Source organism: Cotesia typhae, unplaced genomic scaffold (genome assembly GCF_013202065.1).
Source record: "Cotesia typhae breed Kobodo isofemale line unplaced genomic scaffold, CoteBio_Ctyphae scaffold_152, whole genome shotgun sequence".
In the NCBI taxonomy this organism is placed as follows: domain Eukaryota; kingdom Metazoa; phylum Arthropoda; class Insecta; order Hymenoptera; family Braconidae; genus Cotesia; species Cotesia typhae.
This window is the reverse complement of record NW_027423776.1, coordinates 9,309,768-9,334,534: the sequence shown is the minus strand read 5'-3', so window position 1 is coordinate 9,334,534 and position 24,767 is coordinate 9,309,768. Positions and strand designations below refer to the sequence as shown.

Sequence of the window (24,767 nt, the reverse complement as noted above, 5' to 3'; positions counted from 1 at the left end):
GGGTGTTATTTTAAACTTCTGTATTGACAATATTGAAATATAAAAGCAAATTTAAAATAAAATACCAGTGTTCAACACTCCATACTGCACTAATAAAGCAATAAGTTGTTTAAGTTTCAAAATAACTGGTTTTACGGTAAATTCATCGAATCAGCAAAAATAAATGAATATGTCAATCTATCATTTTGTTAATAAATAACAGGAGGGCTGGTAAAGGGCTCAAAGGATACTTTACTTTACCCAATAATGTTGTTATAAAAACTCGATGTGTGCTTTTTGGCAATTTTTTTTTTTTATAAAAAACACTCTCTCCATGAGTGTAAGCTGAATTTTTCAAATCGATAAAAATAAAATTCAATAATTTGATGTTTAGAGTGAACAATTATTAATGATTTTAATAAGTAATCTTGGAATATCAGTCAATAATCTGGAATAAAAGAATTGTGAAGAAATATAAAAATTTGTAATTAAATTTTTGTAACAAATAAATTATGGCAAAAAAAATTGACATGTAGCAATTTTAAAAAATTAAAAATGCAATTTTTTGGAACAAATTTGTTTGTTAAAAAAAATTAAAAAATTGTCAAGTGACTGCTAATCTTAATATCATTAAATTTACCTGTACTGAAAGATTTTTCTATTATTTTTTTATATCTTCAACATTTAACCTAAAATTTTTTTTTTTCAAAAAATTTAAGCGCTCCGTTCTTGCAAAAAAATTTTTTCAAGGATGATAAAAAATAAAATTTATCTTAATTCCATCTGAAAAAAAAAAAAAAATAATAATAATAATAATTTTCGCGAATGAGAAAACGCAAGAAAACAAAAAAAGAAAGGTACAACGGAGTAGTAAGCGTTAATTGTATAAAAGCATCAGAGACAGACGCTGGTCTCTGGTACATATCTCTCTAAAACAAAATTAGGACGACATAACCGACGCCGTGTTGGCAGTCGAAGGGCCCGAGAAGAAGTATATGGTAAAGTAAAGCATCATCAGAATAATGCCATCGGCACAGTACCCAGTTTCTAACCCAGAGCTCCTGATCTTCATCCGAGAGCGTATCAGCGGCTCCCGAGACTATCCGAGCGGTCGCGAATCTCTCCGATAATCACCGAGAATAAGCGGAAAATGTTGGTGTAGCGTCGCGACGGCGCTGAATGCTAGCTTTTAGCCCAACACACCAGTGCCATTCTACCACATACGACAGCTAACTGCTGCATATCCACCGGGTTTACGTTTTTTTTACACTCGCGGCCGCGACTTGCCTTATATTATTATTTTTTATTACAAAAACAAGTATTGAGTTTTGTTGGTTTTTAGTTTTTAGTTTTTAGTTTGTGCTTAACCTATACGCGCACGGACATTTTATTTTCTACAACAATATTTGTTTATTTATCATCCTCGAGCATGAAGAAATTAATAATATGCTTATAGCTTCAAGCATTAAATATTTTATCTGTTGTTACTTACTAACTAGTAATACTGGGCACGTATGTACACATTTTATATGCATATTTATATGCATATAAATATATTATGGACGCTGTATAGTCTTGCACAGCACACATGGTGTATTGCGGTGAAGTTACACTGTGCAAGATATCATCATCATTATCATCAAGTAAAATGAAGAAATAATAAAACGTCACACCACCACGAGGAAAATTATTTATTTTATTTATTACATTATTATATTTTTTTTTCCAGATATACAAATAATATGTAATAATAAATAATTAAAATGAATGTACACACCGCCGGACGCATGCGCGTTGAAGAAACCTCAATTTCCCCGCATACTTCTATTAATTCGACACTTAAAATGATACTTTGTAAAAAAAGGAATTGTTTTTTCGACAGAAGAATTTTATTTAACAGTTTTTAAGTTGTTAAATATATTTTATAAATCAATTGATATACTGCAGAAGGTAGAAGCACCCGAGAAGAAGAGTGGAACGAAAAGAAGAAGAAGAAGAAAGGTGCTTTGAGAAGGAGATAAACTAGAGAGCAAGTAAGTGAATGACATCAATGAATATATATGTATGCTGCATATAATGGATTAAATTTATATATACATATATGTATGTATGAGAAGTCAGCATGGCCGACCTTTTGATGACTCGCGAGAGCTAAGGCGTAACGACGCCTAGGCCGGTGACGCGAACATTAAATGCCGGTATTTTTATTATTGATTTTCAGATGGCTAAATACCAACGCGAGTAGTGTAGTAGGCCGAGGGATTATTTTGTTTATTGCTAGTTTATCATGGAAAATATAATTGTTAATAGTTACAAGTTTCGTGGAGAAGAAATTGTTTGGTTAAGTGAAAAATATCATATTGTTGATTTTAGTAATTTAAAGAGGTAAATTATATTATTTGGGGTAAAAAAACTATGGTGTGATTTTGTAAAATTTTTAGGAGTGGAAAATTTAATGTGTTTAAATAAATTATAGGTTTAAATTGTTTAATTAATTTATTTAATTATTTTTAAATGACACAGTTTGAGGTTATGAAGTTTTAAATATTTTATTTTATTTTTTTGAATAGCTTATTACTGTTTGAATTAAACATGGTTTCTTTATCACAAATAAACTCAGTGGAATAATAATGTTTGTTTCTAGTATTGTGTTTAGATGTCGCGAATTGATTGTTTTCTCTGATGAAATTCCCAGTAGAATGGAGCACAATAGAAAATATTATATTGATAAAAGCAATAAACAAATTAAAACTCATAATTACAAAAAATTATGCATGTAAAAAAATTAGAAAAATTTATTTATAAAAAATACAGTCAGCTGTTGATTTTAAAAATTTTTTTAACAAATCAATTACAATAAAAAAAATACTTCTAAAAACTTTAACTTGTAATTTTTATTAATTTTCACATACTGTATTTGGTTTTTCAGATTTTCCGGATAAAGACAAGAGTGGAGAAAGAAGAAAATAATATTTTTTATCTCCCTCGCTCTTGAGAAATCGTTGGCGTTTCCACGACACTAGGGGAATTGATTACCAGTGAAGAAGGAACTTCCTAGTACTTGGAAGAGATCTGTTACAGAGTTTAAAATAATATAAAGCGGAATGATGCCAAGAACAAAGATAATTCATGTTTTGTCTACTGTTATTTCTTTTTATGCAATTATTGTAAATTAAAGGCTTAATTATGACGACAACTCGGTGGGAATTGAAGCCGCTTGTCACTTGGTCCTTCTGCCAAGTGCCATGATGACAGCCACTAAATTCAGACCTGGTAATTCACGTGTATTGATTACTCAGGTAACCCTTGGTGTTGAAGTCGGGGCTAAACTCCAGGCGGAATTTCCAGCCAGCGAATCCGAAACTCGGCATTTTTATTTGAGTAAAGAAATGCTGGGACTTGCTACGATTGACATAAAAATATCGTGTGTGTTTATTGAATGTAAAAGTGCCGTCGGTGATGGCGATAATCGAGCTTACTCCGTTTTTGGTGATGATAAAAAATACAGTGAATTAAAATAATTAACCCAACAGTGCTCGTGGTGGTGCAGAAGAGAGTAGTAGACGATAGTCGCCGAGCCGATGTCATCACGGTCGACTTATCCCGATGAGCCGGGTGCCGCAGGTCGTGCTGGGACCCGCCCGAGGGGCCCGAGTAGTCCCATAGACGGTGGGAGAGGAGTTGACGAAGAAAAAGAAACAAAGAAGAGAAAGAAGAAAAAGAAGAAGAAGTCGGTAGTGGTGGTAGCCGTCGCAAATAACGTCGTGGATACCACTGAGGTCAAGGTCACCGGGAAGGACAACAACCACGGAAGAACTAAGACGTCGACGACGCCAGGCACCGCCTTTATGGGCGCACGTGAGTACTTTGTTTTTTTACTTTTATTTTATTTAATATTATGTATCTATTAATATATTTTCTTAAAAATATTTATATTCAAGTATTATTTAAAATTTATCAAAAAAATAATTTTTTTATCTTTAAAAAATTACCTCGTTAGGTTTCTTAACTAAAGGATTAATTTATCTTTATTTACATTCATTAATAGCCGGTATGATACGGTTTGTTGGTACTTTTAATTTTAAACTACCAAGTTGTATCAACCTCAACCTCTTTTCTATCTTTAATATGTGAACCCATAAACGTTAATGCGTATCCGTACACATAGGAAGGAAGAATGTCGTAAATGGGCGATTTAAAAGCAAATGTGGTTGTTGCTGTTGTATACCTGGTCTGTCTAACCACCGTGAAATTACTCTCTATGAATTAGTGCCGGTGGAAATAACAAAAGTTTGGTAATATTAATCCGTGAGAGTTACTTAACAAATAAATTTGTTCAATGCACGGCTAAATAAGAAATTAGGGCAAATTTTAATTTTAATTTTGTAGGAAATTATTGCAGCGTTTTTCAAAAAATATTGACAGATAAGTATAAAAATAATTATAATATTTTTTTTTAAAGTATGATTAAATTAAAATAATTTATTGTAAAAATAAAAATTTTTTTTCTTGGTTATTTTAAAAATACTTTAAATAATAAATAAGTATTAATTTTGTATATTTGATTTATTTTATTCAATTCACTGGATTAATAGCGCGTGTTGTAGCTGTCAATAATTGGAGCGACGGTATGTAATTAATTAGATCACAAGGTTTTGTTTACATGTTAATAATTGGTGTGTAAAATTATAAATACTTTTTTTTTTTTTTTTTTTTTTTTTTTTTCCCTCCAGATCATTAATTAAAATGAAAAATTGAGAATTATTGGTCTCACCCCCATTTGGTGGTGTCAACTGAATTACCATAAACTAAACCGCGAGCAAGGATGGTAGTAGTGAGCCGGTAAATAGGGCTCTCACCGAATTCGAAAAGGATGCAATGGATTAATGAAAAAAGCGTAGACTGAGTAGAGAGCCCCTCGACTACTTAGCCCCGTATTTAACGCACTGCACGATACGAGGGTCGCCGGATTGGGGTAGGAAAATATGGTGCCAAGTGCAAGCCGCACTAGGGCATCGACCATATTAAGCATCAGAGCGCGCATTGCGCGTTACTCATCATCAACAACATATCACACATGATACACATGTACGGTGAACATCCATCCAGGTGTGTTTACTCGCGGGCAAGTGATAGACTCGCACACTACATGCTACATATTATCTTTACTTAGTAAGTCATGTCACATGTGTGTATTTACATATACAAATATGTCTTTGTTTATATTACTCATAAGTATAATTATAATTGTAATTGTAAGTATGAGTATAAGCATGATACTGAGATACAGAATACGCACTTGTGTTGTAAGAATTTTACGGGAATTGCGGCATAATGTAATGTAAGATTTAAACACACGAGGCGAGAACTGAGGCCGACTCACTCACCAGGAATCGCAATAATGTATTTGTGTATGCGTATGTGTGTATATAGACCGGCTGGTATACTAACATAAGCCTCTGGTTGCTCTCGTATGGTGAATTGAAGATATTTTTAGCAGCGCCCACTCAACAGATATAATTTCATGGGAAGATACACAATGTATATTTATTTATAAATACATTAGTATAACATAAACAAGCGTGGCTACTACTAATGCATGTATGATGTATTTACGCATAGTAGATGTATATATAAATTATACTACATGTAAAAGGAATTTCTTCGGACTCTTTAAAGTTGTAATTTCTCAATTTTGTTAAAACTTAAAAATTTTTCGTATTAATATTTTGCAAGTATATTTAATTTTATTAAAATTTTTTTGGTATTGATTATATTATATTATATATATATCTATAAAAAATAATAAAACTTGAAATTTTTACGAGCATCTGACATAAATTATTCAAAACTACTTTATATTCAATTATTATTTTCATAAAACATATCTTTCGATAAAATGTCTTGTTATAATATTTATTTCTAAAATTTATTTTTTATTTATAAAATATTAATTTTTTATTTTATGAATTTAATTACTCATTTAAAAAAAATTTAATTTAATAACAATATAACTACTTGATTTTCTTCAATTAAATCTTCTAATATTTTCAATTAATATCAAAATACAAAAATTTTTTTAATACTTAAAAATAATTTAATTTAATAGACCAATTATAAAAAATATTACTTGATTTTCTTCAACTAAATTTTCTAATGTTTTTAATCAATCTATTTCAAGTAGAATATCTTCTATATTACTTAAAAGCATTAACTTTCTATAACAGAATAACCAGCGACATAATAAACCGGCGACAAAATAACCGACGTCAAAATAACGCTCCAAACTAATATACAAGTTAAATATGGATGAAAAAAATAATATCCTAACTATTATAAAAATATATTCATAAAATTGTTAAAAAAAATAACATTTAAAAAAAGTACCAACGTGCTCCAGTTTCTCTGTTTACATCACTATTCTTCGCCTAGGCGAAGAACAACAATTACTCCAGAGCTGTTTTCGGAGCGCAACCATGCATTATTGTTAAACATCGACATTTACACATATATATAGACATCCGAATTGTAAATAGTCTTACCGACATGCTTTCGGTCTACATATTAATACATAGAGCACGTGTGCTTAGCCGAGAGAACACGATACAATTGGTCTTGCGATATGAGGTGAACGGACTCGTAAGATTCAAGTGTCATTGTTCGGCCTCGGGGCGACGCGACGTGGACATATAGCGTGGACATATATATATATATCCACATAAGCTATAGATATATGAATATGTCATATATTGTATTTAGTTTCTCTACTTGTTTTATTTTATTTTATTATTACGGGCTGTATATAGAAGTAAACTCCAACGAATCACGTACGTGGTTCAATAACAGTCAAATATTGACCACATATGTATGTAAAAGTTCTTAGCGGGCATATATGTAGTCCTACATGATACTACAACCATAATACTCGATACGATACGAGTTAGAGTAGAGGAGAGGTGTATGGAGGAAACAAATATAGCCGGCCATGTACGCTGGCATTCATGCGAGTACGTTACCGCAGAGTATGCGAAAGTATAGCGAGCAACAGACCGAGTGAGAGCCTTCTGTATACATATATGCTATATGCTACATGCTATATGCTATATGTTGTATACTACATATACTACATATGCTGGTTTAGTTGGTCCTCTGGATCTCTATCTGCGTCCAACAGAGACGGAGAATAAATGATGTCTGGTGAAGGCAAGCGGTAAAAATAGTCGAGACATTGAAATATTTGGATGCCATGGAATGCAAAGCGCGTAATCCACAACTCTCTTAAAATTTAGTTCTCTTCTTGTCTCTTCTGTATTTGTATGTAGTTTTGCTGTACCAGTGCCGGGTTAGGTGGCAAATACAAGACAGGCAATCCACTTTTTGCAAATATAGACCGCGTATTTGTGTTTTCGAGGGTTTATATACATCAACTATGGCTATTACTGGTACTGGTAGTACTATAGTAATAGTACTACTACTGAGGCTGCTGGGGGTACTACTTTGACAAAAACAGAAGTCATGGGCAGATCTGTGATGGAAAAAAAATTTTTTTATTGTAAAAAAATTTTTTTTTTTTTTTTTTTTTTTTAAGGCAGTTGTGGTTAAGGCTTACCGTCAGAAAATTCTAAATTTTTTGACAATATTGTACCGTGACAACTATCTTAACTTTAAATTTTGGAGATAAGGTAAAATTGTAAGAGAAAATTTTTTTATGAAATTTAATTTTATGTAAAAAAAGTTTCTTATTTTTTTTAGAAAATTGTTAATGGAAATAACTCATCAAATTTAATTGTACCGTAGTCGCTGAAGACCTTGGTAGTCATATAGCAGCGACTTATAAATAAATAAATAAATATTTGATAGAAATAATTTAGTAAACAAATATTTTTTTGAAGTAATTAAAGCTATATTGTTAAGTTTTTAAATTCTGTCTCAATTTAGATAAATGTAATCCATCAAATCCTATCTCAACAATAAACCATTCTAATCTCCAAAAAAATTTCCGAAATGTCATGTGTGATATTAGAAGATGAGTATCGATATGCAATAAATTACGACATATGTTTCTGGTCGTATTTTCTCGTGGATCAGCATATAAATAAATAAAAATACATACAATATTGGAGATTGTAAAGTCCGTGTGATGAGCACGCGGCAGACACAGGTCGTGGCCTCGCTGGCTGCTGATAGTGGTCGATTTGTCTGATGTACTCTGACATACACACTCTTTTTTATCCCTCCAAACTACTCTCTACTCTCTACTCTCCATTCTATACGTCCATAAACCGTTAAAATACAGATATCCACATGTGAATATCAAGTACGCCATACTCACTCATCGTCAGACGGATAAATCCAGCAAATAACAGTATCAAGTTATTAAGGGTGTCAGTGTAAACATGTTTAAGCTTCTGGTTCTCCTGCTAGTATGCTGAATATATCATGATCTGCATGTGGGATGTTATATTTAAAATTAATATATGACAACAGATACCAGCTAGACTTAAGTGGGTGAGCTTCAAGTTTAGAATGAAAAATTTTACAAGTAAAAATGGGTCTAGATATTTTCTTGTATTTTTTTTTTACATACCTGATAACTATTTTTGGTTAAATTGATGTTTTCTCTTAAAATAAAAAATTAAAAATAAATTTTAATTGAAAAAAATTTTACATACAAAAATTGTAAAAAATTATAGGAACAATTTTTTCATACTTAATTTATTTGTAAAATAAAATCTAAAAATAGTTAAATATCCTAATTTTATTTTATATTTTCCTTTTTTTAATAAAATAAATTATTTTATTTATGATTTTTAATTATTTTCAAAATTTTGAAATCAATTATAGTTTAAAAAGCTCCAAAACACGATTTAACATTAAATCGAACTAAAAAATAGAAAATAATTTTGAAAAGAATAAAACAATTACCAAAAAAAAAAAAAAAATCATATTGTTGAAAAAAAAAAGCGTGGGGTGCTTTTTAACATATTTGTGTCTTAATTCTACTTTCACAAATATCTTCAATAATTTCATCAAACACCCACGAATTTTGAACAACAAAATAAATTATTTATCAATCACAATTTTATTTAAAATTTATTAAAAATCATTAAAAATTATCTCACTTTTTTATTTAAACTTTCTATCAACTCTTTTTTTCAATTTAAACTATAATAATTAATTCAAAATGAAAATTAATTAAGCAGATATTTTATCAATTTTTTAACAAATAAATTATGGCAAAAAAAAAATTATCATTTAAAAATTTTTTAAAATTAAAAATGCAATTTTAAAAAAATAATTTTTTGGAGCAAATTTGTTTGTTAAAGTGAGTGTTAACTTTAATGTAATTAAATCAAAGTACAATCGCTTCCTCGAAGACTCGTGACCTGACCTATGGATAATTTTCCAGGAAAAACGATACGCGCATAATATACAATGGCAGCTCTGAAGAAATTGATTTCCCCGACGATTAATTACTCCCATTCGTCAATGGCATGAGCATGAGTCGGTGCATCGTGTCTGCAACTCTAAAAAAAGACCAAATAAATAAATAAATAAATAAATAAAAATAAAAGAAGAGTGCAGGCTGACACTATCGTGCATCTGCGCCGCGGATATTATTATGAAAAAAGATCTGAAAAGGGTAAAAGAAAAAGGTTTTCGAGTGAGAACAAGAGGAGGTGTACGAGGTCTGTGAGATATGATAGCTGGTTATCATAATTCTATCCCCCTTGTCCTCTGTTTCGGATAGGATCCTCTTACTCTCCTCTCTTGGCTCCTATATTATCATTTTCTCTTTTTGTCTCTCTCTCTCTCTCTCTCTCTCTCTCTCTCTCTCTCTCTCTTACCCGGGGATCTTTTATTCCATACTCTCTCTCAGCAAACTGCTTCGACATTTGCCCCTACCTCAACTCCTCGTATCTCGATCGCCACTTCCACATTTCCCCTGTCCCCCATAAACCCCCCGTCTAGACGGCGCGCACACAGATTCACTATATACTACTCGCCAATGCCTCTTGCGTTACCACGTGCTTTCGCCGTCTCTCCTCCTTATATTGCTTTTATATATCTGTATACATATACACAGCGTGTCTGGTTCTTCTTGCACTTTAGTATACATGTTTATTATTGTACGAGTGGATAAAAACCAACAAACGCCGCAACAACTAGAGCCGAAAGAACAATAATTATTATTGATGAATTATAAAATAAAATAATTCTTATTTTTTATTTTGAAAAATTATTCAACTAGGTAGATTAATTTTTTAACGTCTGGTGGATCTGGGTGTCGCTAAATAATATCAGTGTGTATTATATTGACGAGTAGCTGCGACAATAAATGGGGACGCGGGGCTGGGGGCGAGTTTTCGGGCCAGTCTGGCTCCGAAACGATCGTGGTCGTTAAATGAGCCGCGACCTTGGCCGAGGGAAGGTTGCCCGCGCGTGCGGAGGTTGCTCTGCACTCGACGAGACAGACAGCGTTATAGTATATGGTTGTATACACCAGTGTCGCCCACCGGCTAGCCGCGAAGAGCATCTGTTGTGCAATTTACTATCTATATGCTTCATTATTTAAACATTCGCCGGTTGCAGCTTTTTCTTAAAAAAAAAAAAAAATTATTAAAATTTTTAAATAATTTTATTTATAACTGATAAATTTTATCCTGGTATTTTAATAAAAAAAACTGTCTAGTCATAATTATTTTCTGTCTGATAGACAGTTTTAATCGTAATAATTCTGATAATTTTTCTAATAATAACATCAGTATGTTTTTAAAACTATAAAGATTAAAATATCATATTGATAAAAAATGAAACATAGTTTTTATTGAATAAAAATATTGAGGATAAATATGAAATAATATTTTTTGATAAATTTAGAATTAAAAAATTTTATTTTAATTTGTAAAAAAAAAAAATTTCAATTTGATTACGACAATTATGAAGCTTCTGGAAATTAAACTCCGCCTCGTACTATCGCTCTTTTGTATTACATACATATTTAAACACTTAAATGCAGACTTATCAATGAGGCTAAAAGAATTATTTGCGTATATATTTTTTGCAAGATTTTATTATTGCACACACATGATCACGGGCGTGTATTTGGTACAAGAAAGAGACGAGGGGAGAAAAAATTGCACGCTCGTTATGGTTGAAGGCAAGGGGACATATATTAATGCCAACATATCGTGTTACTAATATTAAAATATATATACATACACTTATGTATGTATATTTGTACATGGATGCATTTATAATAGTTTTATAGTGCAGTAGCAATATAACTCCGGCTAGCTGCAAGTGGAAAATTATCTGATTATTCGCGTGCAACTCCATTGATTTTATGTCTTACGTCATTGCATTGTGTAACAGCCTTCTGACCAAGAACTCACTAATATACCAGCATAGTGATGTATAGTCATACAGATATACAGATGAAGATATGTGCACATGTAGAAGAACTAGCTAGCTACTATATGTACATACATCGGTACTGAGAAAGAAAGAAAGACTGAGAAAAAGAGAGCTACCGAGAATGCGCGTGTTATTTCATGGAATTCTCATTGGCTCTACTTTTAACCTCATGTTTTTATAATATACCTCCATATTAATCCTCATTATTTATAACTCGTGCATTAGATATTAATAAAATCGTTTTTTACCTGGATTTCTTTGGAAATCGGCTATTGCACAAAATTTTATGTTGCAATAACATTATACGCACTTAGAAGGCTAAAAAAAAATCAATTTTTTTATCAAGAGCCTTTTCTAATTATTAATATCAAAATTGAACTTTAAGAATAATTTATTTTTTTTTAAATAATGTTTTTTCGATCAGCTTTAAAAAATGTTGGTAATTACAAGCGGGGGCCATCATTTTTTTGAATGAAATTTCTATTTGAATTTTTAAATCAAAAAAATTCAGCTTAATTGCAATAATTGAAAAAATTATCAAAATATCTTTTTTTTTTTAATGAAATAGAGGGTTGATAAAAATTTTTTTGATTTTTGATAAAAATTTTAGCTTTAAATTGCTCAAAAAAAATATTTATTGAAAATATTAATCCTTCGATTAATTACTAAAAAATTGTGCTAACGCTCCGCGACTTTACAATTATAATTATATATTTTAAAATACTTATCCAATTGACATTAAAATTTTTGTGTATATATTCAAATATATGCACATTAAAAAAATGCAAAGAAATATTTTTTTTTCAATTCTAATTACGTATCAAAATCCATAGCTCCAAAATAATTGTTCTCTGCGCCTAAAAATAAATTTCCGCCATAAAAACCAAATTTAAAATTCTAAAAACTCAACCCATAAAAATTATCACAGACAATCCAAAAAAAAACCTCGTATCCTACATGATTATATGACCATGATCGTGACTGGGCAGTCTGGATAGCCGGAGTACTACAAACCCGGTTGGTTTTATTCCCAGCGAATCCTGTATGTTAGCGTTGGTGCTCGTACAGTATTATATCCCAAGTTGAGTATTAAAATGCAAAAGGACTGGATTTTTCCGTATCTCGGAGGTCGTGCAGCGAAAAAGCGCATTCACCGGTACGGCTGGTGGCTGGTCCAGTCCGGCTTTATCCTTTACTCCTTGGTTTGCCTCCTTCTCTGGTGCAGCTCCGGCTCGTGCACACACGTGCAAATCATTCTACATAAACACGAGCAGGACCAACACCACGAGCTTTAGAGAACATGAACACGAACATCAGCACAGTTTACAGTCTACAGTCTACAGTCTACAGTCTACAGTCTACAGGGCGCTCCAAGGAGTGGTGAGCTGAAAGAGAAAAAGAGAGAGTCAATACTGTGCAACAAAGGGGAGAGAAGCAAAGGGTGGCGCACACTACTCTCACCTATACATTAATCCAGACACTGCAAACTGCATTCTATTCTCTTCAACACATCCAAGGCAGCTTGGTATCGCTTGACGTACATTTTTACGGCTGTCTTTGTGCTCACACACACACACACACACACACACACACACACACACACACACACACACACACACACACACACACACACACACACACACACACACACACACACACACACACACACACACACACACACACACACACACAGAGACAAAAGGCGCTAAGCCAACGTCTGGCTGATAGACGGTGGGTCGGTGGGGCTCGCCAGTCTGTCGGCTGTGGGCGGCGGGGGATGTCAGACAGTATTGCGGGCGCAGGACTCAACTGCACACAACTGGGAGGCAAGGAGGGGTCTGGCTGGTACATATACACACACTCTTCTTACTCCACACTGTCTGGTGATATTATCAACTTGTGTTGGTGCTATTACACACATACATACTAAACCTTTAATATAGTAGTGGTAACATGACGGTGTAATGGCTGCCACAGCTTGAACATAAAGAAGGGGAAGTTGACTGTAGTGAGTGCGACAGGCATTGGATCGACGACGGTGCTGCGGCCTCGCAGCCACCGGATGAGTTCAGTCTGCCGCTGGACTTGATGTGCAATCAACTCCCGCGCTGCAACTGTCACTTGCTCGTTATTCCCAGTTACGTTTAAACCTAGTGTGACATTTGTTACGAGCGGCTTTCAGTCGACAACATTCCATTCCGGGTGTCGTCCGATACCAATAACACATTGCCGGCTATTTTTTTATAATAAATAAATAAATAAATATATATATTTTTTTAACTATTTATTTTGTTTGTAAATAATTAATTAAAGTGAAGAAATTATTTACTGACAGTGAAGAAGAAATAAATCAGTTATTTTTAGTGAAGAATAATTAAGTTTTAACTCAATATAATCCAAAAGAAGAAATATTTATTTATGCTGGCAGTTATTTTTGTTTATTTATTGTTTATTTATTTATTTATTTAAATGTCAATTGGGACAAATGATTGACGTCTAGTTGGTTAACTCTTGCCAGTTTAGTAATAATATACTCCAAAGTTGTATTGGGTAATACTTGTTCTTGGACCAACAACCAGCAGACGAGACGACGACAAAGAATAACAAAATCAGTGATCTCGTCGTCTCAAGTAGCCTCTGCCAAACTTGGTCGTCAGAGTTACAGTACTTGTTCTAACGTCACTTGGACGTAACACAGCCATTCCACCTGAAAGAAGAAATAAATATTTATATATATATATATATAAGGAACAATACAAGGAATGATATTAAGTGGTATTATATGAAGTTACAAGTGACAGTACCGTGTGTTTTATCCAGTGTACGCTGTTATTTTTCTTAATCGGCAATAAAATAGCCGAGAGACAAGAGAACGTCATCATCGACTGAAAATAAGAGACCAAGGACAAACGGCGCCATGCTACTGGCTTGACAGCTGACAGACGCTGTGTTGCAACTACTCGTTCAATCTCTTCTTCACATCACATACTTTTATGTATTTATTTCACTTGATGCTTGTATATAGTGAGCGCTATTGTTGAAAGCTAAGGCAGGATCTGGAGTCTTGTCTCGAGCATTGAAAAATTAAAAAAAAAAAAAAAAAAAAATATTAAATATAACTGGACGCTCCAAGTCCTGGTTGGTAATTGCGGATATATTCTAACCGTCAATCTGGCGTCATCATCATTCAAATGAAGCTGCGGCGTCGCTGCATTCAGACGCTCGGCGTCTCGGTTAAACAATTGAGGAGAAAGTTGGTCGAGTTAGGTGCAAGAATCCTCCACGTTCATCAGACATCCAAATCCAGTGACATGGCCCTAATGGTAGGTATTGATGAATTTAGAAAAAATTTATTTTTATGCAGGCTAATTAGAGTGTGTTTAGCTGCAGGTGGTACCAAGTTTTTGAGAAGATAAAGTTAGATCTGGTTTTAAGGTCTTGTAAAGATAAATAAATTAAACTGACCTTTGAAATCTTTGAATTAAAAAGAACTTAATGTTTGTTTTAGAAATTTGGAGTTAAAAAGAAATATTTTTTATTAATTAGATACAAATATTTTGAAGTAAATGATCAAACGTCTGACCATTTTTTATTTTATTTAAAAATTAAATTAGTACGAAGAAAATATTGTTAAAAAATTATAAAATTTGTTATTGACAATTTTTAAAAATGTTTTTAAAAATGCAAATGGAAAATTCTTTAAAATGGAGTTAGACAATTATCAAAATAATATTTAGAATTTTTTTAAACAATCACATATTTTTATTCCTAAAATTTATAAAAAAATAGAATAATTTGAAGAAAAAAAATTTTTTTAATAAAAAATATATTTTAGCATTTAAAGCTCGAAAAATAAAACAATTTATTTCTCTAAATTTTTATAAAAAAAAATTCAAACTGCATCTAACTTATCATCTCATAAACTTTTATTAATTCAGATACCTTTTTACGATTGAAAAGCTGTACCCTCAAATTTTCCACTGCGCCTAACAGCAATAAAAAAAAAAAAAAATTGAATCTTAAAAAATGAAAACAAATATCTGTTTGATCTTTATCACTAATAACATCCATATAACAAGGAAGAAATAAAAGCAACCTGTGCTAGTAAATAAATAAGCTATCAAAAAAAGGTTTTAATAAAAAGTAGAACGTAATCTTACCGGTCAGGTATTTTTTCTCCTTCTCTACTCACATGTACACACACGACATGAGTGTATTATTTAGAACACCTGTATTGGCAAACAGCCAAGAAGCAACCGAAGGGAAGAGAGTGGGACAGTCTTGCACATGGCTGAGCTCGTTGCACTTTTTATAGGCCATAAACGTCGGGCTTAATAATATTTTTTCTTGAGTCTGATGCAGCACCCCCTGGCTCCCTGGCTCCCCCTGAAGGTAACCAGTACCGGGGACTAACTGCCCGAAGAAATCCGAGAAGAAATAATCGGGGAAAAAATTAAAAAGCGAGAAAATTTTCCCGACAAAAAAACCCTTTGCCTCAGATGAGAATCTGTATTCATATACTTTGGTTGTGGTTGTGCTGGTGGGTGCCATACACCCAGAAAAAATATAAAGGCCGTTAAACCTTATATCTTATATATTACAGCGTCGGTACGGACGTCTCGCGTTTCTTCCGTCTGGCCCAGAATGCGATTCCGTGGCTGCTTTCACTGCAGTTCATTGCGCTCGTCATGCTTGGGTCGTGACTGTCCCGACCGCGTTGCGCCGGTCGATATGGACTTTCAAATATTCTACTAGCTTCTTCATCCCATCTACGTCGTGTCTTTTCACGTGTACGTCTGCCACCGTCTGTCTATACATCCTATATACTTATTACTCCATACCGTCTGCAGACTGTCGGCTGTACTCTGCACTCTGTACTCCGGTGCTCATTGCACTCTATGTCCTCATATATATTTATGTTCATGTTCATGTATAAGTAAAGCGCTGAATTGAACTCTAAAGAAAAGAACCAAATATAATAATAAAAAAACGCTATTCAATTGTCTGATTAACATGCAGAGTGCATTGAGAACCAAATGCATTCACAGCTCTTTCCCTTTCCTTACATCCTTGACACACTAGACATTGTGCACGTGGGAAAACTTACGTATTTATTAAAAAAAACCACACACTAATAATAAAATATGGATAATAGACTCTTTTATTAAAATTTTGGCTGGAGTAAATTCGTCAGAATATGCAGAAAAAAATTTTTTTATTTTAATTTGGTAAAAAATTTGTTGTAAAATTATGAATAACATTTTTTAATAAATCATATTGTTTTATCTTAAAAATTGTTAAAATATCAAAAATATTTTGCCTTGAGTCAAGTTTGCAGAAATTTTGATTTTTACGCTAAGAAATAAAAATTTTCAAACAAAAATTGAAATTTTGGCTTGGTAAAGTTTTTTTTTTAATTTTTTATAAAAATATGAAAAAAAATTTTTTTTGAGTCAATTTTTTTAGAAATTTGAAAGTTTTGATTTTTACGTTAAGAAGAAATCAAAATTTCCAGTAAGGATTTAAAAAAAAATCCTTAAAGGTCTATTTGTTGAAAAAATTGATTGAAAAATGGAGAAAGTATATTATAATACTAAATTTTAAATTACATATTTAAAATAAGAGATTAAATAGACTTCAATTTTACTTACAAATTTAAGAATTTTATTTATAAAAATACAAAATTATTTTGTAAATTTTTATAACTAAGAGCGGAAATTCACAAGTTTTTATTTTTAATTCAAGAAGAAATAAATTATTTAAAATTTCTGTCGTAAAAATTACAAATAAAACTTGTTGAATTAAAAAAAAACCAGACATATTTTTTACCAACGAGTAAATAAAAAAAACTTAGACAGTAAATAATGAAATACTACGAATTAATGACAATTTGTTGTATCGCACGTTGCGAAAAGCGTATGCAAAGTATAAAGAAAAATTCAAGTATGCATAAGCAATCGACGTCTAACGATTGTTATTATAATGTATCTGTATATTTATATATTAATACAAATACTGCGTATTATTGTTCGCGATCAGGCGATGTCATCGGTGAGGAAACAATAACACAACAGAAAACAGAAAAACGATGTAACATACAATCACAATTGGAGTACTGACAATAAGCAGAGGGAAGTTGAATAAAGTAAAGTGAATTGTACGTACATGTAGAGAGACAGTGCGTCATTTTGTTGGAGGAAAAAGGAAGGAAAATAAATTTTCTGTAATCGACGGCATTATACATACATAATAGCAGATATTTATATGTATATGGCAAACGGCGAGACGTCAATCGATCGCGAGAAAAATAAGATTCTAAAATAACTTGTTAACTCTCTCTCTCTCTCTCTCTCTCTCTCTCTCTCTCTCTCTCTCTCTCTCTCTCTCTCTCTCTCTCTCTCTCTCTCTCTCTCTCTCTCTCTCTCTCTCTCTCTCTCTCTCTCTCTCTCTTATCGTCTGGTGTCGTAAGTTTAAACGACCTTGATGCGATTGCAGATAGACGGTACATCGATAATTAATCTATTGATTAATACTCACTTATACACTGCAAATAGTTTTTATTTTATTTGTGTTACGTATGATGTGATCTATGCACTCGTATATGTGTGAATGGATACCAGCGACAATAGATCAAGACGGCTAGACCAACACTAGCCAATTGTCTGGTTATTTTCCGTCGAGAGTCTTGTTGATCTATAAAAATAATGTCATTGACGACGAGTCTGCTCGATCGATGGCCTATCAATGCCAAATCGTCTGGGCAACTGTCTGTATGGTATTTAAATAAATACCCTGATTAATTGCACACCTTGGATCCTCACCAGCTACAAATTGCTCTTTGTTGAAGAAATGGTTCTTTTAATTTTTACCTTCAGACAGGAACTCAATTTCTTCAAGTTAATGAGAGATGAAAGATGTTGAATGATTTTTGGATTAACATTGTATTTTGGCTGCGTTTCAGCACTTTATTGCAGTGCCAACCGACGTGTTTTATATTGAAAAATTACATTTTAGTTTCAATAAACAAAACACTCCATTCATGAGAAATTTCTTTCAGAATTGCTCAGTGTAATGTGTAGTTAACATTTACTTTTTGTGTTTAAGCTTGGGTAATCCTTTATTTAAATTTAACCTAGTTTTTTAAGAAGAATGATCATTAATTTGGTTTTTATACATCGAGGTGCTCTATTTTTGAGTTTTGAAATTTTTTTTTTGAAGTTGTGGAGGAAGAGATAAGAGTTGTGGATTTTATTGAAATTTTTATTTTTGTGTAAATCTTTGTGGTATTAAGAAAAATTATTTATGTAGAAGATATTTTTATAAAATCAAGTTGCTATTTCTTCCGTGTTAGTTTATTATATGATTCTTCTGTGCGGTAATTAATCAGTAGCGCCACCTAGCGAAAAAATTACAAAATAAATTTAAGTCTATCCTCTAGAATTAAAAAATGTTTCTTCTTTTGATTTTTAAGTTAAAAATAATGATTTATTCATAAAAATTTACTCAATTATCAAGAAATATAAATTTCTTCTTTATAAATAAGAAAAAAAAATTATTTTACAATTGACACTCATTAAAAATGAATTAAACTGTCGATATTGCAGAAATTTATAATTCTTTTAGTAAAAGAAGATTAATTACTCAAATTTCTTCTCAAAAGATTGAAAAAACGTATTTAAAAATAAAAAAAAAATTTTACAAAGAGTGTTTGACTTAATTGGAGCAACAAAACGGTAAAAATACCTCGCCTTATTTATAATATTAATTGTGGACGTATTTAGCGCGTCTTTATTTTATGATACACATAAGTGTATGCAGATTGCACACTCTCGTGATCTTTATGACGGCATATAGTGTGACTTTATCTGAAACGTTCAGGAGTCAGGAGCTAAATGCATGGAACGATTTAATGAAGAACGCCTTGTATAATCAACTGTCTAGACTCTCGACGTTATTTATCAGGGTCTCGTTAGCTTTATCTCCGGCAAACGGGAAATGTGCACTAAGCAAAGTTACGCAAGTATGTCCGTTCTAAAGTATTCAATTATTCCTTTTTTATTTCGCAAATATTATTATTTTAAACCCGTTATTGCCTTTCATTCACTCTACTGTCTATATCCATGTCCTAGTAAATACATTTATATTATTATCATACATTACTTATTACTTATTACTTATTTCTTATATATTTGCGCCTATTTCACAGTCGCGTTTACACACGCCGTATATTTAATAACAACAAGATTATTAACCAATTCAACCGTTACGATATCAAAAATAATATTTAACTTTTATATGACATCATATCTTTTACTCTTTACACGCTCCACTGGTTACATATTTATATATAGATATTTCTCTGATCCACTTATTGTCTCGCTAAAATGTCACGTTTAATTTTTTATTTATAGAGCCACAAAAGAAACTAGTCCCTGTTTTATTATTATTTTGACAATCATTTAATTATTATTATTATAAAGAAAACCATTTTTATTTTTATGTTAATAAATTACGGAAAAAATTAATCAGATAAATATGACTAGCGTAATTACAACGCATTAAATTTAATAAATTGAAGAAACTTTCAATTTTTTAAATTGATTTTATTTTTACAAATAAAAATAATTAAAAATTATCATTAAGTAAAAGTTTAAAAAAAATTTTAAAACTCCCGCCATTTTGAAAAAGTTTCTCACTTTAAAATTTATTTCTCTCTTTATTTTAAATAATTGAATGATAATTACTATAATTACTGTTTTTATTAATCTATATTATGGCAAGATTGTCAATAGATCTTCCCTAATTTAATTATTGCTTCAGATATTTTGTAATTGATAATTATATTCAAGCTTTTGAAGAAGAACTTCCTAGTATCCAAAAATCAGTACATTTTATTGAAAGTAGATGGCGTCGAAGCTTATTCTATAAATATCAATATTTAAAAAATCGCGCCTTATTATTTCAAATGTTACATTACTTTTATTAATAAAATTACAGAAGAAGAAAATTGCGGTTTTATTATTAATATTATTATTATCGTTGTTGTTTTCATTTTTGATGTGAAGAAAACAATTTTTATTCTTACGTCAATATAAAAAATTATAAGCGCTGATAATAAATCAGATGATAGTGACTTATGACTATCATAACAACAATATTTATCAAAGAAAAATTTTCTAAAAATAACCTTCATTAATTACAAACAGAAAGTTGCGTTAAAAAATATAAACACCCCCGTTATTTTAGAAATTTATCTCACCTCGTGAATTATTTTCCATCTTGTATGAAACTACCAAATAAAAATTACTTTAATAAATATTGTTATAAATCTAAATCATGTCAAAATTGTAAATATATCTTCTCTATAATTTAATTTAATTACCGTCTAATTAATTCCGTAATTAACGAAATTTTAAGGTAGAATTTCTCCAAAAAAAAATCAGACTTCAATTTTTAGTTACTTTTTTTTTTTTTTTTTAAAGTAGGCATTGAAGCTATATTTCGCAAACGTGCATTAAAAAAACCGCAACTTCATTACTTTAAATGTCACGTTGCATTTTTTATTTATAGAACCAAGTCTCAGTTTCACTACAATTATAATTACAATTATAAATAATAAAAAAAAAAATACGAGCGCTGATAAAGAATCATGAGATTATAACTAGCGTAATAATAACAATGGCATTAAAAATAAAATATGAGGCGATCTGTGCAGTCTACAACTATTGGGGCACATGCACCAATAAACTCAACTAAAATACAATCAAGTACTTATCTGTGGTCAAGCGCGACGTCCTCCGTCATCGGTATATTTATATTTATATTTATATAAATGCATATGTCTGTGAATATAATTTTTTTTGCATATCGTACAAAGACATGACAGATATCGGCATCGTAAAAGGCCATTGTAGCTATAGCGCATTGTCTCCCTAATCCCTCTTTCATTGTCCATTCGATGGACAGAAATAATAACAATGACAGTTTGCAATAATTGTTATTTATTATTAATATTATTATTATTATTATCGTTGAAATAATAATAAAATTAATGTTATTATCTTTGTTAACAGATGCTGTCGGTGAGCGCAGGCATGGATGTCGGCTGTGGGGGTCACGGTGGCCTCGAGAGTGCGACAGCTGTTGGTGGCGGTGCGGATGGCATGCAGGAGGCGATGGTCGCGGCTGCGAGAGATCGAGCTGTTCGTACTGTGAGTGTACGACAAGATCTCGCTCTTGACTTACCACCGAGGCTCCAACTCCCCGATGGCGAGGAACGGCCTTATGGTGCTCACGCCGGACTCCACCTTCGTGATCCTGAACAGGTTAGTTGGATTTTTAATTTTTTTTAATCTGATAAATTATTAATTAAAGTATTTTTCCGCTTTTAAGTAATTTTTTTGGTGTACAGCTCCAAATTTTTGATAATTATTTTAAAAAAATCATTCGATTTTTTTTTTTCAAGAAATTATCAAATTTTTTTATACAAAACAAGTAATTTTAGAATTTTATTTTTGATCTTTTCATTTATTCAATTTTTTTTTTATGAAAAGGATTTTAAATTTATCAAAAAAAAATCAACATTTTTAATTTTTGCAATTAAAATTATTTTACTGATCAAAAATAGAAGCTGTACATTTAAATAATTACCTAAAATATCAAAACTATTGTCGATAATTAAATATGACCTTTAAAAATAATCTATAAAAAAGAAAATCAATTATTCTCTAATGGATTAAAGTTTCCGCCATAAATGTATGACTCATCTACGTCAGTTATTTGACGTCTTTGTCAATAATTATCTTGTGTTTAGAATCAATTAACTTGGAACCTTAGTCATAGCAATAATAGAATAATCACGTATGCTAAAAAAAATGTCCATATACTTCAAACAATTAACATTAATAACAATTTAAAATAAAATAAAAATTTATTAAAAATAAAATTTTATTTTTCAGGAAAGTGAAATTTATCAGAAATGCGTACGACCACCTCCAAACAGAACGATATTCGACAGCGAGAGTCCACCTCCCTACACCAGAAGCCAATCAACGATACTGGACACACCAGATCGGATAATAAGATGCCATAGCGCTGGTAGTTCACTGTTAAGGGTATTTAGAAAATTCCCAAGCAATGTAGGTGGCTCGACACCGGTTGTGGTGGTGCCGCCATCGAGGCGGCCTAGTCTATCAAGCTACTCCGAATCTAGCAGTAATTTGAACAATTTATCAAGTCTGACTGTGGTACCTTGCGAGGCAGATGAACACAACCATCACCATCATCTGGATCACGTCTGACCCAAGCCAACGTTGACACGTTGTCAACGCGCGCAACAGTTGTGAAATCCCAGCAAATATATTAATATGAATATAAATATATATGTGTGTATATATATATATGTGTATATATATGCATACATTTATTTAAATAAATAATTATTCACCGAGCGACAAGACATAAGGAATTCTCGTAAGCTTACGACCAAGCTTGGCTGGCTCATCGTTCATTTATTTATTTATTTTTTCTTTTTTTTTTTTTTTTTTTTTTTCGATTATGTTGATTGTATTTTATTATTTTATTTTTATTGAACCTTGATGGCAATAAAGCAGCGTTGGTCATCGAATTGTTTTATTGTTTGCGCCTACGAGCATACTCGTCATCGTCGTCGTTGGGGATACGGATCAAGGAGTAGGAGATTCTAAAGACTGACTCGTCGAAGATTAGTAAAAAGAAGATGAAGATTGAGAAGAAGAAGAAGAAGAAGAAGAAGAAGAAGAAGAAGAAGAAGAAGAAGAAGGAGAAAAAGATAGACATGAAAATTACAGGCGACATTTTATTTAATTATTAAAATAAATATTAAAATAATTATTATTATTATAAAAATAATTATAAAAATAATTATTAAAATTATTGAATAATTAAAAGATCATTAAATTGTCGTCTGGTTTATTGATTAAACTTGATTTAAAAGTTGTACACAGTGAAAGTGATAAATGGAGGACACATCAGTACTGTGTCGTATAGGACATAAGTAATAATGGAAAGTAATAGAGATGTTTATTGAAACAATCTTAAATAATAAACTAACTAAATAAATAAATAAATAAATAAAGAAAAAAAATAAAAAGGAGAGCTGAAAGTCTGAAGACTTAAGAGATGTATTCGAGATAAACGTCCAATACAGCAATTGTACGATGATGCATACGCAAAAGTAAATAATAATTATAATATTAATAATAATAATATTAATATTGATAATATTAACAATAATAATAATAATAGTAATAATTATAATTATAATGGTAATGATAATTATTAATTAAACCGGAGAACGGTGTAAATATCAGAACATAAAGATGATTCTCTTCTTTATGCTCACGACTTAGGTATGCAGACAACGAGAGCGTAACCGACGGTTAACTTTAATAAGTTTGACCAAGTTTGTTCTTCGAGAAAAGTATATTAAAAAAATTTTTAAAAAAGTATATTATAAATGATAAATAAAAATAAAAAGACTTAGTAAATTATTTAGTAAACGATATTGCGATGTCTTGCATGTTTTGCGGATTTATAATAGAGGAAAATTACGGCGATATATTGAATATTAAATATATTGAATGGATAAATAAATAAATAAATAAATAAAAGTATATATATATATATATATATATATATATATATATATATATATATATATATATATATATATATATATATATATATATATATATATATATATATATATATATATATATATATATATATATATATATATATATATATATATATATATATATATATATAAATGAATGGATAAATAAAATAATTAAAAAAATGATAGACATGCGATTTGAATGCATTTTGTGTGGTGATGGAGTTTAATTTTTTGATGAGTGTGTGCAAATTATTGTGTTAGAGAGAATTGTAAGGTGTGTGTGCCTGGCAATTTATTATTTTATTATTGAGGATAAAAGTTTTAAGAACGAACGAATAATAGTGCCAATTTGGTGAATAAACATAATAAAATAAATTGAAATTGTATATATTATTAGGTAGTTAAATATCGATATTAATTGTAATAACTCAAAAAAAAAAAAAAATACAATAATTATTGTGCTACGTATCGATGACGGAGAGTAAAAAAATAATTAATTATAGGACGGAATAAATTTTTTTTTATACATTTATGGCAATTGATACAATATATTGTACTCGAGTCAGAATATTAGAAAAAATAAATTATTAATAAAATGTCTCTGGCACGATAATTTATATTGATAAGTCAATTCGTTTTTTGTTATTTTTTGTCTCGACGTTTTCTTGTAATTTAGAATTTTATTTAAAAAAAAAAATATGTGTATTATAAT

General features: G+C 30.9%; 1 protein-coding gene across 4 annotated transcripts; it reads left to right on the top strand.

Moving 5' to 3' along the window:
• The first annotated feature begins 1,173 nt into the window (after nucleotides 1-1,173).
• LOC141536001 (uncharacterized) lies at nucleotides 1,174-24,047 on the top strand. 4 transcript variants are annotated; one of them, XM_074256196.1, is made up of 5 exons: nucleotides 1,174-1,622; nucleotides 1,709-2,012; nucleotides 2,909-3,837; nucleotides 21,471-21,722; nucleotides 22,356-24,047. In XM_074256196.1, the coding sequence occupies exons 4-5, from the start codon at nucleotides 21,471-21,473 to the stop codon at nucleotides 22,695-22,697; spliced, it is 594 nt and encodes a 197-aa protein (XP_074112297.1). In that variant the 5' UTR covers nucleotides 1,174-1,622; nucleotides 1,709-2,012; nucleotides 2,909-3,837; the 3' UTR covers nucleotides 22,698-24,047. The 4 variants fall into 4 exon arrangements, with proteins under 4 accessions (XP_074112297.1, XP_074112296.1, XP_074112298.1 ...); XM_074256195.1 differs by having other exon boundaries at nucleotides 1,174-2,012; XM_074256197.1 differs by lacking the exons at nucleotides 1,174-1,622; nucleotides 1,709-2,012 and adding an exon at nucleotides 2,146-2,364.
• The last annotated feature ends 720 nt before the right edge of the window (nucleotides 24,048-24,767 follow it).